The 20,866-nt window shown below is 37.9% G+C and overlaps 2 protein-coding genes across 2 annotated transcripts; one reads left to right on the top strand and one right to left on the bottom strand.

Annotated features, from left to right (window-relative positions):
- The first annotated feature begins 11,966 nt into the window (after positions 1-11,966).
- LOC126598383 (TORTIFOLIA1-like protein 3) lies at positions 11,967-15,086 on the top strand. The gene is made up of 5 exons (XM_050264742.1): positions 11,967-12,993; positions 13,106-13,214; positions 13,379-13,944; positions 14,129-14,546; positions 14,629-15,086. The coding sequence occupies exons 1-4, from the start codon at positions 12,211-12,213 to the stop codon at positions 14,528-14,530; spliced, it is 1,860 nt and encodes a 619-aa protein (XP_050120699.1). The 5' UTR covers positions 11,967-12,210; the 3' UTR covers positions 14,531-14,546; positions 14,629-15,086.
- A 2,447-nt stretch (positions 15,087-17,533) lies between these two features.
- LOC126598387 (uncharacterized) lies at positions 17,534-20,860 on the bottom strand. Its single transcript, XM_050264749.1, has 4 exons — positions 20,667-20,860; positions 20,355-20,531; positions 18,727-20,028; positions 17,534-17,888 (listed from the first exon to the last, which is right to left on the bottom strand). Exons 1-4 carry the CDS (start codon positions 20,679-20,681, stop codon positions 17,856-17,858), a joined length of 1,527 nt encoding a protein of 508 aa, XP_050120706.1. The 5' UTR covers positions 20,682-20,860; the 3' UTR covers positions 17,534-17,855.
- Between the last annotated feature and the right edge of the window lie 6 nt (positions 20,861-20,866).

The raw sequence follows: 20,866 nt of genomic DNA on the forward strand, positions 1-20,866 counted from the left end.
TTGGTTGCCATGACTCATGAGGCAAGATACTTGACAAAATACTTTAAAAAAAAAAACTGGAAATAATCAACAAAGTGTCATACCAATTATACACAAGATCAACATTTCATATTGAGACATTAGGATAACTTGTTGAAGTTGAATTATACGTGATGATTAAGAAGATGATTGATCAAAATTGTAGTAGTGAACCAACCTTGAAAGTTTATAACCTACGGGATCCCATCCCTATCCATCATATATGTAGTGAAGACGTCGAACAAGATATTTAATATTGATGCCCATCAAAATATTTAAGATTTCAAAAAATATATTGCCTAATAAAATATAAGAGTAATGTTACATTTAACATCTATTTGTATCATCATTTATATCATCTCTTTAATAGAGATAAAATCCGTAAACACATAAGAATCTCATATTCGTTAACGAGATGATATAAATAAATACTAAGAATAACATTCTTGATAAAAACTGCCGGCATTGAGTTGAGGGAGTCTTTTGACCAGTAGTGGTAGGCATAGTATTCCCCAATTCCAGGATATTACAACTGTGAATCAAACTTTTGTATTCAAGAAGGGACAGAATAGCACTTTTGGACTAATCAATCACAAAAACAAAGTTACAATAATGGCTCAAAAAGTGTAAATATTGAAATAAGAGTAATTATTCGTATCATGTTTTTGTATCACATTTTCATATCATCTTAGGTGACATTTGATATGGACAACCACATCATTTGAATTAATCAAAATTTTAAAATTAGTTCATTATTTAATAAACTAATAATTAAGAAAAACTAGTTAATTAATTGATGATTGTGGTATACGATGAGTATTTCTCCTTCATTTCCTTGGGTTTTGCAAATTTTTCAAATAATGTAGTTGTCCACATCAGATGTCACCTAAGGTGGTGTAGAAATGTGGTATAAAAACTTGAGATGAATAACATTACTCTTGAAATATAAGAGTTTCTTAAAGTGAAGCTCTTTATAAATTTTCTGTCACATTTAGTTTAACATTAATTTATACTTTACTATCCTCATGTTTTGTGGTTTTCAACATTTAGTACATCAAGTTTTTTTCGTCTCAGAGTCATACCTAAAGTGTAAATTTTAGGACAATCTCATACATCCGTTAGTCAAATTGTTAAGTCTCTCATTAACTGATGACGTGGCACCCATGTGGACAATGACTGGGCGCCACGTGGATTTTTTTTTTCTTCAAAGGTTCAAAAAAAAAAATTTACCACCCAAAAATTTTTAACCCATAACCAACCTTACATTTTTCCTGCCAAAATTTAAAAAAAAAAAAATCAAATTAAAGAGAGGAAAAAACCACAACTTTCTATTAATTCAATTTCAAACAAGCTTTGATTCTAAATCTGCAAATTCATCATTTAAACTACCAACTAACAACAAAGTTCAATTGTCAACAACTTTCAATTCACAACAAAGCCCTACAATTCACACAAAAGTATCAAAAGACCACAACTTTAACAACTAATGGGTCAATGTGTTCTTCCACAAACCAAAATTAGAGTACCAAAAACACCAAAGATTTGTCCAAAACACTAAAGATCTATCGGAAAGTTGTTTCAAAAGAACTAAGGGCATAGTCAACTATAACGAAATGAACCCTTAAACAACCTAAAGCATTTAAGCAGCATCATGGAACATTCCTCCTCATTTTCTGACCTCTTGCAGTAGACTTTGAAGTGGTTTGAAAGGCTTGAGTTGGCTGAGATGAAGGTTGTGGAGCTTCCTGAGTGCATGACTGTGATGACTGAAAGGGTTGTGATACCTTAGATGTTAAGGCCAAAGTAATGAACCCATATAGCATTAGCACTAACATATAATACACTTCACAAATAACAAATTCACTTAAGAAACGAAAAATCAACAAAAAATATCAAAATTATACCTCATTTTTCTTGCTTTTTCTTCCTTTTCTAGCAGCTGGATAAGGATGAGTGGTTGGGCATCTGGCCTTGTTGTGTCCCAATGCCTTGCAAACACTACATTTCGCACTTTTTTGCCTTATCTTGCTTAACTTGAATTCATTTTCTTCACCCTCCTTATGTCTCATCTTTTTTGTTCTTCTAGACAGCCTTTTAAAAGTTAGAGGAAGAATGCATTTGTTTTTAGATGGCTCCCAAAATTTCATGCCTTGGACGGGTTGAATCAAGTTTTTGTAAGCTTCAAAGTACTTCTCATTCTTGTACCAAGAGAAAACAAATTCCTCAGGCTGTCTCCTTGCATAATAGATGGTTGAGCAACTATGTATGCAAGGAAAGCCTGTCAAATTCCATCTTCTACATGAGCAAGTGCACCCATTCAAATCCACCACAAATATATTACCTCTGCCTTCATCCTCTTCAAAATTTTCTCCTTCAGACCATGTAGCTATAGTGTGTGAGCTTTTCAGTTTGTACTCCTCCAACTTCTTCTGGATTTTTGGGCAGATAGCTCATTTATCCTTCCTCATTGCATCTCTTCTCAATCATATCCACTTCATCAATAAAACTCTTATAGTTTCTAGCATGGTAATAATAGGCTTGTCCCTAGACCTTAGGATAAAAGAATTGAAGCTCTCACAAAGGTTGTTTAAAAGAATGTCACATTGAGCGTGTGTCTCAAAGTGTGACCTACTCCAATGCAAGGCTGCTTTATTCACCAACCATTTATAAGCTTTGACATTCAGCCTATTCACCTCAGCCATACTCTTTCTAAAATTAGCGATGGTTGTTACCTTGGCAGCATTCCATAAGGCATAATTTAATCATTTCCCTTTAAACTCATCTACCTTGTAGTTGGTGTATAAGTGCCTAACACATAACCGATGATTACAATTAAGCAGCACCTTCTCAAAAGCTGGTATTAAACCCTTTTGTTTGTTAAAAATGAAAGTCCAAGTACGCTGGTTCACAATTCCTAAATCAGCAGCTAGCAGTTCCAGAAACCAAACCCAACTGTCTTTGTTCTCGAGCTCTACTATGGCATATGTAATAACCCAAGTTTGGTTATTTGCATCTATTCCCACTGTAGACAGTAACTGGCCTTTGAACACTCCCTTCAAGTGACAACCATCCAACCCTACAAGCTGCCTACATCCATTTTAAAATCCATTTTTGCAAGCCCCCAAACAAATATAGATCCCCTGCAATATCACATAAGCATCATTATAGGGCAGCACCTTCATCTGAACTGTACTACCCGAGTTTGTCCTCTTAAGCTCATCAGAGTACTCCCACAATTTTTTGTACTAATTCACGTTACTCCCATCAAGGATTTTCAAACACTGTGCTCTTACTTTGTAAGTTGTCTTGAGATGGATCTCAATCATTCTTTCCTCATTCACTGTCTTCATAAATGTAATGATAGGCATGCTTGGGTTGAATATGAACTTGTCCACATACCTCTTCATAGTTAGGATTTTCCCTCTAAATCCTCGGACATTCATGTTTCCCAACATAGGTTTTCACTTGCATTGAATCTTCATTGTACATCCTAAAAGCATACAATCTCTATGGATAATTTTTCTCACACCTTGCACTAATCTTTCATTTCTCATTTCTTTTTAACTTAATAGAAGGTGCACTATGCTTAATGGAGTGAGAACACACTACCTCTCTCAACTATGCAACATCTTTGAACTTCAATCCCCTTTTCAAACCTTGGATCATCCCTGTCGACTTCTTCATTGAACTCAGGGTACATGATCTTCTTATCACATTCTGAACTTGAATCGTCAACACTGTGCATGCCATTTGAGTCTTGTTTCTCATAATCAAGGGGAACGTTTTCTACATCCCTTGCATCAATAACTTCTTCTAGATGTTGGTTCCCAACCCCTTCACCTCTTTCAGAACACTGTGCATGCCATTTGAGTCTTGTTTCTCATAATCAAGGGGAACATTTTCTACATCCCTTGCATCAATAACTTCTTCTAGATGTTGGTTCCCAACCCCTTCACCTCTTTCAGCATCTCCAATGACACTTTCTACAACTGTATCATCTACTGCACGACAATCATCATCTTCCAAACTATAGTCACTGTCCACAAACTCACTATTTGTAGTGTCATCCTTTGCATTTACTGCCACAAACAATGAATATTTGTTAAAAACCTAAACTTTGCAAAAATAATTGTTCACATAGGCGCCATGTCATCAGTTAACGAGAGACTTAACAGTTTGACTAACGGATGTATGAGACTGTCCCAAAATTTACACTTTAAGTATAACTTTGAGACGAAAAAAACTTAACGTATTAAATGTTAAAAACCGTGAAACATGAGGGTAATAATCTGATATTTACCCTATATTAAAAATATAAGGTGGCATAGAAGTTGTATAAACTCTCATTTTGAAAGTTTCCCTAAACATTTATCCTCAAGTAATTTTTACATATATAATCTTCGTGGACATGCATACCACCCACAACACCAATCCCGTCGTCGTCCTTCACCATTTCAACGTTCTCATACCACCCAAAAAGTACCCAACCACCAAATCCCACAGAAAACCCAGATCTGTCATTCTCTCTCTCTCTTTCTTTCTTCTGATTTGGTTTTGAGAAAATGGGGTTGGGGTGAGGGGTTTGATGCAAGGTTTCTGGGGGTGGGGACTGGGGAGGGAGGGGAGATGGTGGCAGTGAGGGAGCGAACGGGCTTGAGGGGCTGATGAAAGTGGGTGTTTTTAATAATTAATAATAGGGTTAGGCTGCCGGCGGTGATGGGAGTGAGGAAAGGCCGCCGCCGGCTGGTATTGGGTGGTTAGCACTTAGCACGACTGTTGAAGGAATTGAGCGTGGTTGCACTCCGTCTCTGGTTGTACGCTGCGTGTGCGTTCTTTTAAGAATAATGTTTGGGCCTTGGGCTGGGCTTTTTTTTAAGATTTTGATTGGCCCAAACTTTAAGCAAGTTTTCTAAATCTTTGGATGGGAAAATTCTTGGGGCCCAAAAAACAATTTTTGGGTCCATAAAATCATGACCAATAATAAAAAAAAAACCTTTTAATTCATGTCAACTTAATTTTGTTACGTTTAGATCAACCTGTTGAACTGTCCCTGTCCTATTTAGTTCACCTCTCCATTTCAAATCCAACCACAAAATTATGCTGTCACCCAGCCAACAAGTTGAAGGCAATTTTGGGCATGTGTATGCATCTCATTGTGTAGGGTTCTATGAGTAGTTAGATCTGATGTTGAAGGCCAAAAGTTAGGGAAATTGAAGTTTGGATTACCACACCTTGCAATCTTGTGGTCCTCAATAAGTTGACCATGGGCAAGTCTCAAATTACATGAAGTGACTAAAAAACAAAAACATTAAACTTTTGTGCTAAAGATAATGTTAGACTTGATACCATTATAGCCATAAATTTGGGTGAGATTGTCGGGATTAGTCACTCACGCACTGTTATGTATACGATTGATGGAATTAGTCGCTCACATACTGTTTTATCAATGAGTGAGTGAGATTGTTAATTGGTCACCGACACTATTTTATCTAATCACTTATCCATTAAACCAAACAAGTGGGTTTTGTTTAACCTACATATAGAAACCTAAGAATTGCTTAGAAATTAAGAAAATAATTTAACTCCAAAGATGGTGTATTTAGTACACTATTTTCTAGTAAAATTCTTCTCTATTTATAAGTTGAAGGTTTTAGATTTGATTTATGTAAATGGCACATTGGACTCAAATTATTATGGTTAGCTCATTCGTATGATTTAGCACTCACTCATATGATTTAACCCAAATTCTTTAACTCTTAGTGTGTATATATCAATGTATTAAAAAATAGTGCATTTTGGGACCAAATTCGTGCACTAATGTATATAGAGGAGATGCATCTACTCGACTACCTGTAAAAGAGTAAATAATCGTAAGATCACCTTGGTACCGTTGGGATAGCGACCAAGACTCTGCGACGGTCAAGTTAGTAAGCAATTTAAGACTTAAGCAATGGGCAAGATATAGAATCCGTATTAAACTGAGAGAATCCCGGAAGATATCTAGGAGTAGATATTGCATCCTCTTAGGAGTGTGATTACTTGGGCACATGCCAATCACTAAACTATAAGAATCTCCAAAAATATATGAAACTTATCTGATCTCAATCAGATAAGGTCTCTGTATCTTGCAAAATAAAAATGGTCAATCTCAACAAAGTCGACATACTTTGCCTACCTTTCCAGAGCACAGGATGATGGTGGCATCGCTGATCCATTTGTGCATCTCATGACCGAATTTATGAGATATTTGTATTTCGATCCGTCTTACTCTTGCTCTTAAAAATCATGGTCCCACGATACCAAATACATTTGCTTTTTTCTTTTAATTCCTTCTCTTTGAAAGCCAAAGGCCACCACCTAATTGTCCTCTTCCTTTGCATGTGGAATTATGAGGAGTGATGATAGCCTTATTTAAAAGCATCTTATATAAACATGGCATGAATGACGATATATCATATATAGGGTACACAATAATTTTAAATTTGAATATTAATTGCTATAATGCCACTCAAGCTAATTTTAAGTCCACATCCCATGTGGGAATACAACACATTGCACACCCTATAGTTCAAATTAAACTCTTTTTCTTTATTTTTAAGTCACCCATCTGTTCTAAAAACAATATGATACTACTTCAACGAAATTCCCAACTCGATTTTTCTTTCTTACGTCTTCGCTAAACTGTCTCATTCTTGAGTTTTTACGATATTATAATTTATTGCGCTCTATGTGAAGAAATTAAGAAAGAAGTTGACTTATGGAGAATAAATTCTACCCTAAGTTATCGACTAATCTTCCCACGTACTTTCAAAGACGTGATGGAAAAAATTTCTTCTTGGCAAAAAACCATGATCCATACGATATCGTTGTTCTTCGACTTGTTAATATATGTTGTGATTTAAGGTTGAAATAATGATCAAAAATCAAATTAATAAGCCTCCCAAACGGCGACTTGGTACTATGAAATTGTGAATTCTTCAACTTAACTTCCTCTTATGCTTGTGGCATAAAAAAACTAATGATTATATATATGGTCTAATATCTTAGTGGATATAGAATGTTGATTTTTCATTCATACATCGCAAGTTTGAAACTCTCTCCTCTAAATTGTAATAGTTTTAAATCCTCCTCATTCTCTTAATAATAGTGAATTTAAATACAAAATTTAGATGAAAAATTAGATAAATTATGACGTGCCAAACAAGCATAGCAGCATGCAGGACCCTAACTAGAAGAATGTTTTTATCTTGGCAGTATCTACTACATTCTCTGTATATATACTATTATATTATTATATTATATTGTTGTATATATTATTACTCCTTGAATACTTAAACGACATGTGTATTGAGCTTGGAAACTTCATGTTATGTGTCGTACCACATACAAAGCAAATTGCACATGGCCTGCACCCTGCAAATAGGACCGAATTGGGTCAAGACCAAGTTCTCATTCTCTGTGCATGAGACATTTGGAATTACGGATGATTTCGGTACGATTACTGTGTCAAAATTCTCATACCAATTACCATACTAAATTTTTGGCATGGCAAAATTGATTACCATCCACCACCGTGCCAAATTTTTGGTATATCAAAGTTTGGTATGTCAAATAATTCGGTTAGTATGATAATTACCACTCTGTTTTATGCCACAATCTGAATTTTTTCTTAAACTCAATTCAAGGCCAATACGTTTTTTTTTTTTTTTTTCACTTTTTTTTTTGTTCCTGTCCTCTTCTCCCGGTTTATAATCAAATGGGTGGGGTTGTTAAGATGGGTTTGGGGTGTGTTTTGTTTTTGTTGGCCCCCCGGGGGGGGGTTGGTATGTAGTGGTTGATTCAGGTGGTACAGTAATTTGGCAAAAAAAATCTACCCCTATTTGGAATAGGGCTTAATTGTACTCACTTTTTATACATACATGAGGAAAACTTGATTAGTCGGTTTCATGCACCAGTTATATGTTGTGGAAGGCAGACATATTTAGGGGTGGGTTCGGTACGGTTACCGCACCAAAACCCTTGTACCAATTACCGTACCAAATTTTCGGTATACCAAAGTTCGGTATTGCCAAAAGTTTGGTTGGCATGGTATGGCAATGGTAATTGTCATTTTGTTTTGGGACAAAATATGTTTTTGTTTTTTTAACCCAATTCAAGGGCAAAACTTTTTTTTTGGTACCTTTATCTTATACATTATAGATTAAATTCATCTATTATTCATCATTCACAATTCACACACATAATAATTCAAATGAAGCATCAAGATTCATCATGAAAATTAAGCTTACAATCCAAATAGAAGTTACGAACCAAAACAAATAGAAGTTAACAATCCAAATAGAAATTAAAGTTTCAAACCAAATGAAAATTGGAAGTAAACTTCAAAAAAGAGAATTCATTGATCAGTTATTCAAGCTTGAGATGTCGAAGCTTTTGGAGGAGGCATTGAACTTGTAGAAGATTGAGTTTGTGTCAAGCCTACATTACAAACAAAGAAAACATATTAATTAGTAGCAAGAAGAATTAAAGTTGAAAACCATTTAATAACAAATTTACTAAAAAAATTAAAGCATATCTTTATTGTTTTCTCTTTTTCTATTTCCTTGTAAAATTGAAGCATAACTTCCGTTGGTCCTTGTAGAAGTTTACTTCACCTGCCATAAGCCAACCACTAGTACACACTAGTGCCTCCATTATTTTAGGAGTCAAGGATACCCTAAAAGGGTTCACAACCCTCCTCCCTAGACTAAATGCATTTTCACTAGCAACAGTAGAAGTGGGGGTTACAAAGATATTTTGGCTATTTGTGAAAGAATTAGGAACTCTTTTGTGTTTGATTTCCACAATTTTAAGAGATCAAAGTCACCAACAACAATGCTAATATAAGTAGGGTTTTATTTTCAAATTATTGGAATATTATAAATATGTGTTATATAATTATGTATTATATAAATTATAAATTATATTGTATTTTCGGTATGGTAAGGTAATACCGTGGTAATGGTATCCATTACCAATACCGTACCATGAAATTTCGGTACGGTACAATACCGTACCATTACCGATTGGTACAAAAAAATTGGCACAAAATCGGTATAACACGGTTAGCATGGCAATTTGGCAAAAAAATCCACCCCTAGGCATATTTGACGTATAAAATTGGGAAGGCAGACATATTTGGCATATAAAATTGGGATAAGACGTCTCTTCTACATGTCTGAAGGCCGGTTTAGGGTTTCTTGAAAGTTGAAATTCATATGCCATCTTGTTGGTTTCTGTTTTTGGTTTCGTCAAGGGTGATTATATATTATTTCACATAAATTTTCTCGTTACAATACCTTTTTCTCTTTTCAAAATACGATTACGGAATTAATATTTGTAATAATGTCAATACTTATACCTAACCTAACAAATATTGATACATCATTGATATAGTTGTCAGTAGGGATGGGCAAAATACCCATAGGTTTGGGTAACCGCGGTTACCTGCCCATTTAAAGTTGGTGGTTACGGTTATGGGTAACCGTTTTGACAAATAAACGGTTATGGGTATAACTGTTTATCTGTGAAATTTAAATGGGCGGTTACGGTTGTAGTAGAAAAATATCGTTCGTAAATATTTCAATTATTAGAATTGTATGAGGACTTAAATGATTAACATAGGGAAATACATGCAAAAATGTACCTATAATGGTGTTTAATTGTCAGAAAACGAAAATTATGACAAATTTTTCTTTTGTAATTTTCAAGTTGTTAAAAAAAAAACATGTAGACGGGTGAAAATGGGTAAATGGGTAAAAAAAAGATAAACGGGTTCAAAAACGGGTAAATGGTTATGGTTATGGTTAAATGAGTAAATGGTTATGGTTAAATGGGTACACGGTTATGGGTATGAATAACCATTTATACGGTTATGATTATAGGGATAACCATTTATGCAATTACTCAACGGGTAAACGGTTATGCGGGTATTGATATAAATGGTTATGGATAAATAACTGCGGTTACCTGTCCGTCATAACTGTTGCCCATCCCTAATTGTCAGTATCATCTTGATGAATGTGATGACCATGTAACCAAATTTCACATAGCCAACATGCCAAATTTGCTTCATTTTGGTACCATGATTCAATCAAATTGGAGTTGTCGTTAGAATTGCCCTTTTTTTCTGTATCAATTTTCTTCTTCCTTCTCCACAATCATTGCCGTTCATCCACTTGAGGTAAGCAATTATTTAACTTTAGAAACCATTTATCTTTCCCTTGAGGTGTAAAGTGTAAGCAGGTTGGTAAGGAGAGGTTGAGAGCCGAGACGACCCACATTTGTTAGTACGGTTCTAATTCTAAAGCATACATTTCTTGGCCCATAATTAATTAACAAATTGCATTTCTGATTTGATTTTGTTGGTCCACTAATAGTTTTCAAGAACTTGTAAGTAAGATATTACTTATGTATGATTAGTTTATTGTGTGACGTAGTCTAATTTCGCTCATTTTAAAGTAGAATCTCGTTGTGAAATACCAAAACTATAAATATTATACCTGAATTATAGTTAGTTTGGAAGTGTTTTTAAAATGACGGAAAACATTTTTGGTGAAAATGTTTTTCAATTCCAAAAGTACTTGAAATGCTTTATGCAAGAAGCAACTCAAGTGATTTTCATAATTCTATTATATTTTTACTAAGAATTGGTTCAAAAAACACTTTCATAAAAAAACGTTTTTAGCCAAAACAATTTCAAACGAGCCCTTAAAAATCGATACCTTCTTATTAATTATTTGATGCACATGGTCCGAATTTTATAATTTTGTAAATTTTGCATCTATTATCATGCCAATACGCTATCATATTAAATCTTTAATTAGTTCAACCTCTCTTATTAGTAGGTGCAACAAACAAAGGATTAATCAAACATTTAGTTTAATACTCTTTAATTAATTAGTTCTTAAACATGATCTATGCATTATGTTATGATTTAGTTGCATATCAAATGCATTACTAGATCTCTTTCACTACAATTGTAATAATTTATTATCACTTAGTACTACGGTCTAGTGATATTCCTCTTCACTTGTAAGTGAGAAATCTTAGGTTCGATCATCTTCAAAGCCGAATTTGAATCACATTATTGCTAGCTTAGTGTAAGACTAATAATATCTTCTCCCCTTAGTATAGATAATATCGTTTGTTTAAAAAAAAAAAAATTGTAGGCACAGTGAATTTGGCATGATTAACTCCCCAAGGGTAGCAACGGTCACGTGACCACCTTAATGCTAGGCCCAAAATTAACCCACCCACCAGCCATGACCATTTACTGCCGGCGTTAAAATTATTCACGTGAACCACTCCACCCTTTTCTTAAAGTTACCCAATTGGACCAATCCGATTCTAGCATGGTGTCGAGCTCACGTGAACCACTCCTCATTAGATGAAGAAACTTTTCAGTCTGTCGTAAATAGGACCCGATACAACAAGTGTCATAATACAAGTTGTGGTAAAAGTTTTTTTCAAGTATTCAACCATTTGTGTTATGACACTTAATCTATCAGAACGCGATATAACACATTGACAAATCTCTTCATCTACTTGAATCATATTTTGTAAATCACATGATGTGACCGTTAATGATTGAATTTATTTTTTAGATTATAAAAAATAATTTAATCATCAACCGTTACATCACATAATTTTTTTTTTTTTTGAGAAAGCACATAATCTACTAAAATAAATTGATTTCACAGTTTTATTTTTCTTTTATTTCTTTTGTATTTTATTTATGAAGAGAATGCAGAAATAAAACAAATATATGGAAATGGTACGTACTAATCGATGGTGATTTGGAAATCCAGCAAGGTTTAATGACTAAACTATCCTTGAGTGAAGTAAAAAACTGGTAATCCTTCACCCAGCCAGTCATTAATCATAATCACTCTTAAGCAGGAAATTAACGAATAACGACTTCATCCCCTTACCGAAACGACACCGTCATCATTACCGACCTGAAAACTTCCGCGCACCGACTCCTTTTTCTCTTTCAGTTTAAAAAGCGCAAAGCCTCGAACCACCTTTCTCTCCAAAAACACACCGACAGAACCACCGTCAGCTCCTCCGGCAATGCTGCTGGAGATTCCGGAAGCTCCGCCCCCGGACCCGTAAACTCGACTCGACTCCACCAAACTGGCTTCATCCACAATGCCTCCCGCCCAGAACCTCAAGCACCGGGTCTTCATCTGCCTGAATAAGCTCTCCGACCGCGACACTTACTCCCTCGCAGCTTCCGAACTCGAATCCATTGCCCGAACCCTCGACCCGGCGTCCGTACCTGTTTTCCTCTCCTGCATCCAGTCCACCGACGCCTCCGACAAGTCTCCTGTCCGCCGACAATGTGTCCACATGATCACTATCCTTTCCGAAACCCACGGCGACTCGCTGTCCCCGCACCTCACCAAAATGCTCAACAGCATCACCAAGCGCCTCCGCGACCCGGACTCCGCTGTCCGATCCGCCTGCCAAACCGCCGTCGCTTCCCTCTCCTGCCATGTCACCAAGCCCTCTTCTTTCGGCTCTTTTCTGAAGCCGTTAACCGACGCACTTTTCACGGAGCAGGACCCGAACTCGCAGATCGGGTCGGCCCTCTGCCTGGCGTCGGGAATCGACGCCGCGCCTGACCCGGAACCCTCGAAGCTTGCGAGGCTGCTGCCTAAGCTCGAGAAGCTGGTAAAGTGCGACGGGTATAAAGCGAAGCCGGCGATGCTGACGTTGATCGGGTCGGTGATCGGTTCGGGCGGGGCGTCGGGTCACGGAGCTTTGAGGAGCTTGGTTCCTTGCCTCGTCGGGTTCCTGAGCAGCGAGGACTGGGCCGCGAGGAAGGCCGCGGCGGAAGCGCTGGCCAAGCTGGCGGTTGTGAAGAGAGACGAGTTGTCGGAGTTCAAGGCTGGGTCTTTGAGAACGTTCGAGAGTCGGAAGTTCGATAAGGTAAATTTTAATTCTTTTGTTTTCATAAATAATTATTTAATTATTGAGTTTTTAGCGTACTTAATTATGTTTAATTTGTTAATGTGGGTGATTTGGAAATGGCGTGCAATAGGTGAAGGGTGTTAGGGAGGTTATGAATCAGATGATGGAAGCATGGAAGCACATTCCTGATCTCTCCGATGAGGCTTCGCCGCCGCCGCAATCGATTGCTTCCTCCAAGGGTATTACTAGATTTGAATCATTGATTGCTCATACCAATGGATGATTAATGGATCTTAGTTTTATGTAAATTCATTGGATTAGTAGGTTTTCTAGTCTTTGATATGATTTTATCTGATGTTCTCTTGTTTATCGATATTGGATTCGGGTTCTTTGATGAATCCAGAGAATGCAGGTGATGGACGCCAGCCGGTTAGGTCCAGAAACTGCGAGGTTCCTGGTTCCGGAGCTCGCCAATTGAAGAAGAAACCTACTCCGGCTAGTAGATCAACTCCGCCTGATAGTTCTTATGCTACCACTGATAGGAACAGAAGTACTTTGAAGAGTAATGACAAGAATGTGAATCCAGGAATGTTTCGGAAACCAGGTCATAAGAAGCCTTCGGATTGGGAAGCTGAGATTAGCGCGCTTAGCGCTCCCTCATCGGCTGGGGCTTTTAATGACGGTTTTAAGGAGACGGATGAGAATATCCCAGAAAGAAGGATCAACGGGAACACAAAACGGGCCTTGTTCCATAGGAGTTCCGATAACAAAGTGCACAAATTTGGCGGGTCAAGGTCAGGATCTCGTGTGGCTCCATATCATGAGGAGAGAGCGGAATCTCCCGTTGTAGTCAGTAATGTTACCGAGAATAGTCATAAGAACCGCAGAGAATGCGAGGATTTATCCCTGATCCGCAATCAACTTCTTCAGATTGAAAAGCAGCAGTCCAGTTTACTTGATCTCGTGCAGGTTTGTTTCCACTGCTTGAATTCGAGTTTACTCGAAGTAATTTGTGTTGTTTTCCTGGATAATTGCAGCTCTAAATATGCCTATATTACATTTAATCTGTTGTTAAAGAGTATAACCTACTCTTGTAGTGCATTTTGCTGTAGGATTCTTCTAATCATTTTCTTCATTTCACTTCTTACATTAGAACTTCATGGGTAGCTCGCAAACTGGAATGCGTTCGTTGGAGACGCGTGTGCATGGGCTAGAGCTAGCGCTGGATGGGATCTCATATGATTTGGCTCTGTCAAGTGGAAGGATGACCAAGGTTGAATCACGCCGCAGCTCATGTTGCCTGCTACCTGGTGCCGATTTTTGGAGTTCAAAGTTCTGGAGGAAAACGGAAGGCAGGTACTCAACCTCAAGGTATCCTAATTCCAGTGGCATTGCTTCGGCAGCAGCTATGCGCTACAGAGCCGATGACAATGGCAATGCCGAAACATCGGAGAGCCTTAGGTTTCCGCTCCAGGATAGGAGTGGATTCATCGTAAACCCCTTGGCAGAGATTCGGAGTGGCTCAAGGGGTGTATCAGAAATGGCACGTCGCTAGCCAGTCAAATCAGCAGGTACTGTACAAACGTTCCCACGCGTAATAACTCGTCTCATGTACCGCTACGCATTAACTTAACTTGCATTTCCTTTTTCCAGATTCTGTTTACCAGTCCCTGCAGCATGATTTCAGCCGGAAAGTTTGAGTTTGTCGCCGGCCCGGTGTGATCGATGTATGATCAAGGCAAAGTGAAGGTAATAGGTTTGTGCTATATTCTCGCCTTCTCGGTTTATCATAAGAGCAGCCTCCAGGAAGATATGCAACCGTCGTACTCTTGAGTATACCGACGATAGTAGTCTTTCATACGATTAAACGAAGATACAGAAAGGTATATATTGCGTGCTATTCGGTAAGTGCACCTCTTATTGTTCTTTGCAGTAAGATTTCAATGGAGTGTGATTTATCAACAAATGCCATTTTTCTTGGTAGTTTGGTACAGAGAATGTATTGTGTACAGAGGAGCAGAGTATCATTTTGTAGCTTTCTTCTCACTGAATACTACTTGCTCTTAAAGAGTTTAAGATATGATGATGATGAATTCTATACTTTTCGAAAACCGTTGTTTGTTACGTTACAAATTTATACAGTTCCAACTCAACCCGACGCGAGCCGACCTTTAGTTTGATGTACGCAACCATGTTTCATCATTAGGGCTACAAGCATGATTGCAAATACTTGCAAGTTGCAACATCATGATGTTATGCCTTAAGAAGCCAGGTCTATGCGACAATTCTTGAATGGACCGGCCTGAATCGAAGATCCAGTGGCTAAGGATCCAACGGCCATGAATCCCGATCGATGGGCCGGTCCATTCTGAACAAACTAAAGGCATATGAAAAGGTCTGGCTTGTCACCAAAGGAATTCCAAGAACATACGAGTCGATGAATTTCCAATTCAGAAAAGTTTATTTAGTAAATATTGAAAAACAATTTACATATTCGAGTTATCGAAATCACGTAGAAATAAAATGCGTCATCCGAATCACAAATATCTCCATAGCATTTGGAAGTAAAGCCAACCGATGGCTCTACTAGTTCAAAATCTAATTCGATTACTTAAAACGCGAAGGACAAAGACCAACACTGTAATTTTCATAGAGGATAAAGTTCCCGACTCACCTGATTGCCGTGAAAACTCAAAATTAAGGGGCTTGCTCAGCAGAAGCACCCTCTTTCTCGATTTTCTGCGCAGAAAAGGAAACTCTGTTAGGGAGCTACCGAAAAACGGTGAAACAAGAAGCCTACGAAAGCATTATAAACGACGCCATTTTCTGCTAGAAACACAAAAAACACGGATTTAACTAGTAACTGTATCGTCATTTTTTTACAGTTTTGATGACAAGATAACACTTAACAGATTTTGAATAGCATCTTAAGCACTTGATCAGGAACTCCGAAAATCTGTACTACGAAAACTGAGGCCTTATTCCATATTTCCATCAAAAGGATTCGCGTATGTATAATCGTGCTAGGTTGTAGTTTTCTCGGGTACTTGTATTATAGAAGCAGTTGCACCATTTTGTTAAAGGATTGGCATAACAATCACACCAATTGCACTCGAGCCAAACATAATCGACAGCATACATCAGTCCTCACTTATTTCCAATTTGCAGTCATTCAACCTCTACTCTAAACAAAGGGAATGCGAATAACTACTGTTCATTAGAGCGCCGGGTTAGGGGTTCAAAAGCTTTTCACTATCGAAATGTGGGAATAACCACCCGCCCTGAACACAGGAAATCGGCCCCTGCAACGATTTTCGCAAAATATCCGGTTATCTAACAGAGTAGGGGATGCATAAACTTTATCAAACAAATGCATTTCTAGTTCCAAATCTACCCAGGTGCTTATTTTGGATCAGTTAAGCTGAGGTTCTTCATCCTCTCAAGTTATAAACTTATAATTCCCAATAAACCCTATCATTCTATTCTCCTAGAGCTCCCATCAGAATTCAATTCACACATACCTACCCAGATCCAGAGATGCAATTTGTGTTATGTTAATCCAATAATTAAACTGCTAATACAACCTAATATCTTATAAATGTATGTAATTGCAGAAAAATTAGGGTAGGTTTAAACGAAAAGGGACGATCTTTCATGCTTCATACGAGATCACAGAGCATAGAAATTATTCCCAATAATTGAACGCATAAAGGAAACCCTAGCTGGAGAGACAGAGAGAGAGAGAGGTGTTAGAGTTACCGATTGAGCTTTGTGCCAGGCGAGGCCTTTGTAGACATTGGCGGAGAAAGTGGCGGTGAGGTATAAAGTGGTGACGCCGAGCCCCGCCGTGAACGCCTTGAATGCCCAATCCCCTGCCTTGCTCACTATCCCCATCTCTATCTCTATCTCTCTCTCTCTCTCTGCGAGTTTTTTTGGTATCGTCTGTGTGTGGGGGGAGTGTGCGGCGCGCAAGCTCCAACCGCTTGAGTTGAGGTCTTCAATAAGTTCCACAGCTAATTTAGAGCCTTTTTTTCTATCTTTTACTATTTAAACTCCAAATTTTGTCTCTTTTCATATCGAATGTGGCATAGCGTGAGTTTGTAACTAAATAAGTGATTAGGATGTGTGATAGAGCTGAATTCGAGTGGGTAAGGGTATTTTTGAAATCGGATTTGAGATGACTAAAAGTGTTATGTGACAATAAAAAACGCTTCTGATTATGTTTGACAGAAAAATTTAAATGTTTACGGGTCATGAAATGCTTTTAAGAGAAACACATGTTGTGAACTTCCTTTGGAAAAATCCCTCCTTGTATTATAAATTGTTACGTGCTTATAATAAAAAGCATTTATAGCAAAAACGCTTATGACTAGAAGTACTTTTGACATAAAAAGCCAAAAACACTTTGTAAAAGCGCTATCCTCTGTTGACAACCGTTTGATGTGCGAGGTGAATTATTTATGCCCTAAGTTACTTGGGTTAGTAAGCCATTATTTCATCAATGATGCATAGCAAATGAGTGAATTCCAAAATCTATTTACCAAAAGGAACAAGAGAGGAGGTAAATTCCCAATTATGATAATCAGTTTCTTTCATAATTTAGTGACTCACTAAGTGAGATTTGAGCAGCATTTACAAATACACAAAAGGAAGCATTCTGAATGAAAACAAAATTGCAATTTAATCATTTAGTATATGCTGCACTTTGGAAAACATTGCCAATATGTTGCTACTAACTCAGGCATCTCTACACTTCTTCCTTAACAATGGAACTGTCCATTCTTCTGATGCTCTTATACCAGATGCAGTTCATCTGGCATTCTTTCTAATTCGACTTCAATATCCTCGCCATTACTCTGCAAAGTCCGTCAAGGGCTCTATCACCGCCACTTCTTCTCCGACAAAGATATAAGCTGTGCAACAGAAAACGCACAAGGTATCGTTAGTAACGTTATTCGATTCTCATCCAACTTCCAAACAGGTAAAGTTGTTCAAAGCTACAAGATTGTTGACTGTTTATATTCATTTCTAAACAATGAAAACTTCAGGCTGCCCAATCCGTCGGCTGAGGAAATTAGGGATAAACCAAAAACAAGTTGAAAGTAATGCAGGCTCCGATTAAGGTGAAAGAAAGAGTTGATGACTAGGTAAGCACAATGCCCTATGATATCCGAAAAAAGTCGGAGGCAAATCTCTCCGAGGCATCTGAAACTTCAGTGAAACAAACAAACAAGAACGACAACGGGACAAGTGTAATGCAATAAAAGTTGATCTTCAAGAATCTGAAAAACTTGATACAAGGAGATTTTTCATGGCAATTGATCATTTTTGGAAAGATATAAATCTCTTGGCGAATGTTATGAATCTTTAAGGGGTGTGATCAGGGCGAATGACAATCTTACACAACTATGGTCATTGGCATCCTATTCCAGGTTATTGATATGGCAACACCAAACAGCATTTCAACATCGAACCAGCTTGAGTTCGGCTCAAATTCACAATATTTTTCAGGGTAACACAGGCATACTTAATCTTTTCGGGGAAGAACAGAAGACAAACTAGGCAAGCACTCAGATTGACCTTCTCAGTATTCACCACTAAAAAGTTGACTCTTGCTTCTTGCATGACTTTTACTAATTCTACCAGTAGTTTTCGTATACAATAATGTAAGCCAGAGGTGACACAAGCACACTTACATGCAAAGAAACACACAAGACAAGAAGTAAACACTAATATTATGATCATCCCTACCTGACGAGCAACCTGTGCTAGTCGTCGACTTTCCCGGGATGATTCAATCAACAAGCTCGATTTCTGTGGCTCTATAGAACCATTTTGTTCCTTGCCTGTGTTCCTTTCCAAAGTGCCATTGTCAAGAAGAGACTTGCTTTCAGGGTTGCTCAACGTGTCCTTCTTGCGCTTTCTGCAGAAAGTATATTTGAGAAACTTATTGTTTTCAGGTTGACTAGCGGTGCCATCATCTAAATCGGATACTTTCGTATCTGACTTATCTAATGGATAATCTTTTTCAACATCTGCTTTGCATGCCAGAACCTTCAAGCTCTCAGCAGATATACACTCCTGTCCGGTCAATCTGGATTCTTCAATAAACGTCTTGTCATTATTCGTTGCCTTCCGAACACTATCATTTTCAGTAACATTACCACATTCCGACTGTGTACTCGTTTCAGTTTTATCCGGGAGTATTTTTGAGGTTGAAATGGATGATGTGACTTTTTGAATTTCATCTTCAGACTTCTTGGAAGCATTATCTGCGAGAACACTGTTATTGAGTGGAGAAGCAGAAGTTCTAGGGCATGATAAATCAGATACTTGGCGCATTTCCATCAACTGATGAGGATCAAGATACCTGCATGAGGGAGCTTCACTTCTCCTAAATCTAGCTGCTCTCTTTCTCTTCTTCTGAAAGGACATAAAGGCAGGTGCTTGAATATGGCTACCATCTGCCTGCATCACTTTCAGCTCTTCCGGGTTCTCCTCTACCCCATTCGTATTATCACCGTTTATTTTAGGGGTTTTACACAGTTGTTCATCATCTCCTCCGATGAGTGTTACATTCTTCCCATCATCAACAAGTCCAGAAAGAGACAATTTTTCATCCAACAGGTTTCTTTCAAATGCACGAATTCTCTGAGTGCATCCATTTCTGTATAACTCAGGATCTTTACTTCTCATTACCAACGAGGTGAAATCAGGATTTTGAACATAGTAATTATCCTTAAGAGAATCATTTCCATTGTAACACCCTTTCCTCTCATATGTCCCATTTGAAATTGGATTCGTTTCATGAGCCGCAACTGCATCTAGCTGCAAATTCAACTGCGATGTTATTGACACTTGAGGAGCAGTATCACCCTCTAAATTTTGCCCATCCGGCTGTCTTGGATTGCTTCTCGCCTTCTCCAGTTGAGCTTGCACTTCACTCAACTCTTCCCTAAGCTCCTTCACTATATCCTCAGCTTCCTGCAGCTGCGCTTCGAGTTCGTCAATCTTTTCTTGTTGACTCAAGGACATCATCTTTGCCTCGCCAGCCTGAACACACGGCGAAATCAATCAAACCCTCGATTCATTTCATCAGTAAATTAACAACAAGCATGTCTTTTTCTCCAAGAAATCCCCTTTCAAATGAAAACAAATATATCCTTAACCAAACAACTGATCATATGTTGTTGTTGAAAAAAACACAACATTAACCAAACAAAAATTACAGTAACTTACTTCACAAAAACACAACTTTGACCAATCCAAACTGCAAAAACCACATTACTCAATCCACAGAAAATCAAGGACAGTCAAACCCAACATCCAAACAGACAAGCGCAATCCCATATTTCCCATTTGAGACAAAAACATGTTACCTTCGAATCCAACATTTGTTTGAGCCTAAGAAGCATCCGAAAGGCCTCGTCTTTCGCCGAAAAGAGCTCCCTCTGGAACCGCAGAGCTTTCCTCTCCGACACCACAATTCGAGCCGCCGCCTCTTTCGCCGTGTTGAGGATTATCTCGGCGTACGCCTTCTTCAACGCCGTCAATTTCTGATAAAAATCCCAAAAACCACCAAACAAAAATCAAACAAAATCCGACAGCAAACCAAACACATACAAGATCATAGAACCCCCCCAAAAAAAAAGTAGTTAGTTGGTGGGAGAGTTCAGAGTCGAAATTACAACCTCGGACTCGTCCATTTCCGCCAATGCATTCAATCCCGACGCCGTCACAGGTTTGAAACGAAGTCGTTTTTGGGTCTGAGTAAAAAGAAGAAAGAAGGAGAGGAACAAGAAGAAGAAGACGCGGAGGTTTTTCAGTTTGCCCCCTCACTTCGCAGCAGCTGTCTGTTAGGAACTGAATGTTTTTATCATATTACCGATTT

Source organism: Malus sylvestris, chromosome 14 (genome assembly GCF_916048215.2).
Source record: "Malus sylvestris chromosome 14, drMalSylv7.2, whole genome shotgun sequence".
NCBI lineage: Eukaryota > Viridiplantae > Streptophyta > Magnoliopsida > Rosales > Rosaceae > Malus > Malus sylvestris.

What these genes read in the sequence shown, in the direction of transcription:
- LOC126598383 (XM_050264742.1), top strand. Translation starts at nt 12,211, where the DNA reads ATGCCTCCCGCCCAGAACCTCAAGCACCGGGTCTTCATCTGCCTGAAT. An exon ending in ATCGATTGCTTCCTCCAAGG is followed by an intron (nt 13,215 to 13,378) that starts GTATTACTAGAT and finishes TGATGAATCCAG; the next exon opens with AGAATGCAGGTGATGGACGC. An exon ending in GTTTACTTGATCTCGTGCAG is followed by an intron (nt 13,945 to 14,128) that starts GTTTGTTTCCAC and finishes TTCTTACATTAG; the next exon opens with AACTTCATGGGTAGCTCGCA.
- LOC126598387 (XM_050264749.1), bottom strand. An exon ending in AACAAATGTTGGATTCGAAG is followed by an intron (nt 20,029 to 20,354) that starts GTAACATGTTTT and finishes CCGTGTGTTCAG; the next exon opens with GCTGGCGAGGCAAAGATGAT. An exon ending in TAGCACAGGTTGCTCGTCAG is followed by an intron (nt 17,889 to 18,726) that starts GTAGGGATGATC and finishes TCTGTTGCACAG; the next exon opens with CTTATATCTTTGTCGGAGAA.